Source organism: Eimeria mitis, genomic scaffold, assembly GCF_000499745.2.
Source record: "Eimeria mitis Houghton genomic scaffold, Emh_scaff588, whole genome shotgun sequence".
Classification (NCBI taxonomy): Eukaryota; Apicomplexa; class Conoidasida; order Eucoccidiorida; family Eimeriidae; genus Eimeria; species Eimeria mitis.
In genome coordinates this window covers 8,573-9,826 of record NW_013574119.1, presented here as the reverse complement: position 1 = coordinate 9,826, position 1,254 = coordinate 8,573, and the positions used below count along the sequence as shown (strand labels likewise).

Genomic DNA, 1,254 nt, shown 5'->3' with positions numbered 1-1,254 from the left:
AAAAAAAAAAAAAAAAAAAAAAAATAAGTTTTTTATTAAAATAATATGCAAATAAAGATAAATAAAAAAAGAAAATAAAAAAAAAAAAAAAAATAAAAATTAATTTGTTGGAGTAATAAATAGACAAACATAGATGAAAAAAGAAAAAGAAGAAAATAAATAAATAAATAAATAAATAAAAAATAAAAAAAAAAAGAGAAAGGGGGATGCAAATAAATAAATAATAAATAATATAAAAAGAAAAAGAAAAAAGAAAAAAACAAAAAAAAACAAAAAACAAGTAAAAAATAAAAATGGATAAAAAAGAAAAAGAAGAAATAAAAAACAGAGAAAACAAAACAACAAAATACACAAAGCAGCTGAGGTGTATATACACCCCAAACAATACACAAAAACAAAATAATAATAAACAAAAAATACAAAATAAAACAAACAAACTATACACGCTAAACCATCAGCAGAAACAGCAGCAGCAGCAGCAGCAGCGCCAGCAGCAGCAGCAGCAGCAGCAACAGCAGCATGAGGAGCAGCAGCAGCAGCAGCAGCAGCACTAGCATCAGCAGCATCAGCCCTATCACCAGCAGCAGCAGCATCCGCAGCAGCAGCAGCATCACCATCAGCATCAGCAGCAGCAGCAGCTGCTGCAGCAGCATCAGCAGCATCAGCATCAGCATCAGCAGCAGCAACAGCAGCAGCATCACCATCACCATCACCAGCAGCAGCAGCAGCACCAGCAGCAGCAGCAGCAGCAGCAGCAGCAGCATGATAATCATTATTATATTTGTATTTACTTCTACTCTTAATACAAATCTAACAACAACAGTGGGGGGCCCCCTTGAGCATGGGGGGGCCCCCCTTCGCCAGGGGCCCCCCCGGGGGCCCCCCTCCGCTTCATTCTTCTCTTCCTGCTGCTGCTGTTGTTGCTGCTGCTGATGCTTTTGCTGCTGCTGCTGCTGCTGCTGCTGCTGCACAGCAGCAGCAGCAGACGGGGGCCCCTGATATACATGGGGGGCCCCCAAGGGGGGAGAGGGGCCCCCCGCTATAATGCGGAGGCCCCTCAGGCGAGGCAGCAGCTGCAGCACAGCAGCAAAAGACAAACCCACGCCGCCGCTGCTGCTGCTGCTGCTGCTGCTGCTGCTGCTGCTGCTGGTGCTGGTGCTGCTGCTGCTGGTGCTGCTGCTGCGGCTGCTGTTGCTGGTGGAATAAGAAGAAGAAGAGAAAGAAGAAGCCGGGCTCTCCGATAAAGATGAACAT

The 1,254-nt window shown here is 44.0% G+C and overlaps 1 protein-coding gene across 1 annotated transcript in view; it reads right to left on the bottom strand.

Annotated features, from left to right (window-relative positions):
* The window catches only part of EMH_0017070 (uncharacterized protein), a gene marked incomplete at both ends in the record, with an annotated part of 7,767 nt that overhangs the window by 3,426 nt on the left and 3,087 nt on the right, over nt 1–1,254 (bottom strand). Inside the window, 2 exons of the mRNA XM_013500799.1 lie at nt 792–965; nt 1,100–1,254. Of these exons, the coding sequence (XP_013356253.1) occupies nt 792–965; nt 1,100–1,254 (329 nt within the window). The remainder of the gene's footprint in view (nt 1–791; nt 966–1,099) is intronic.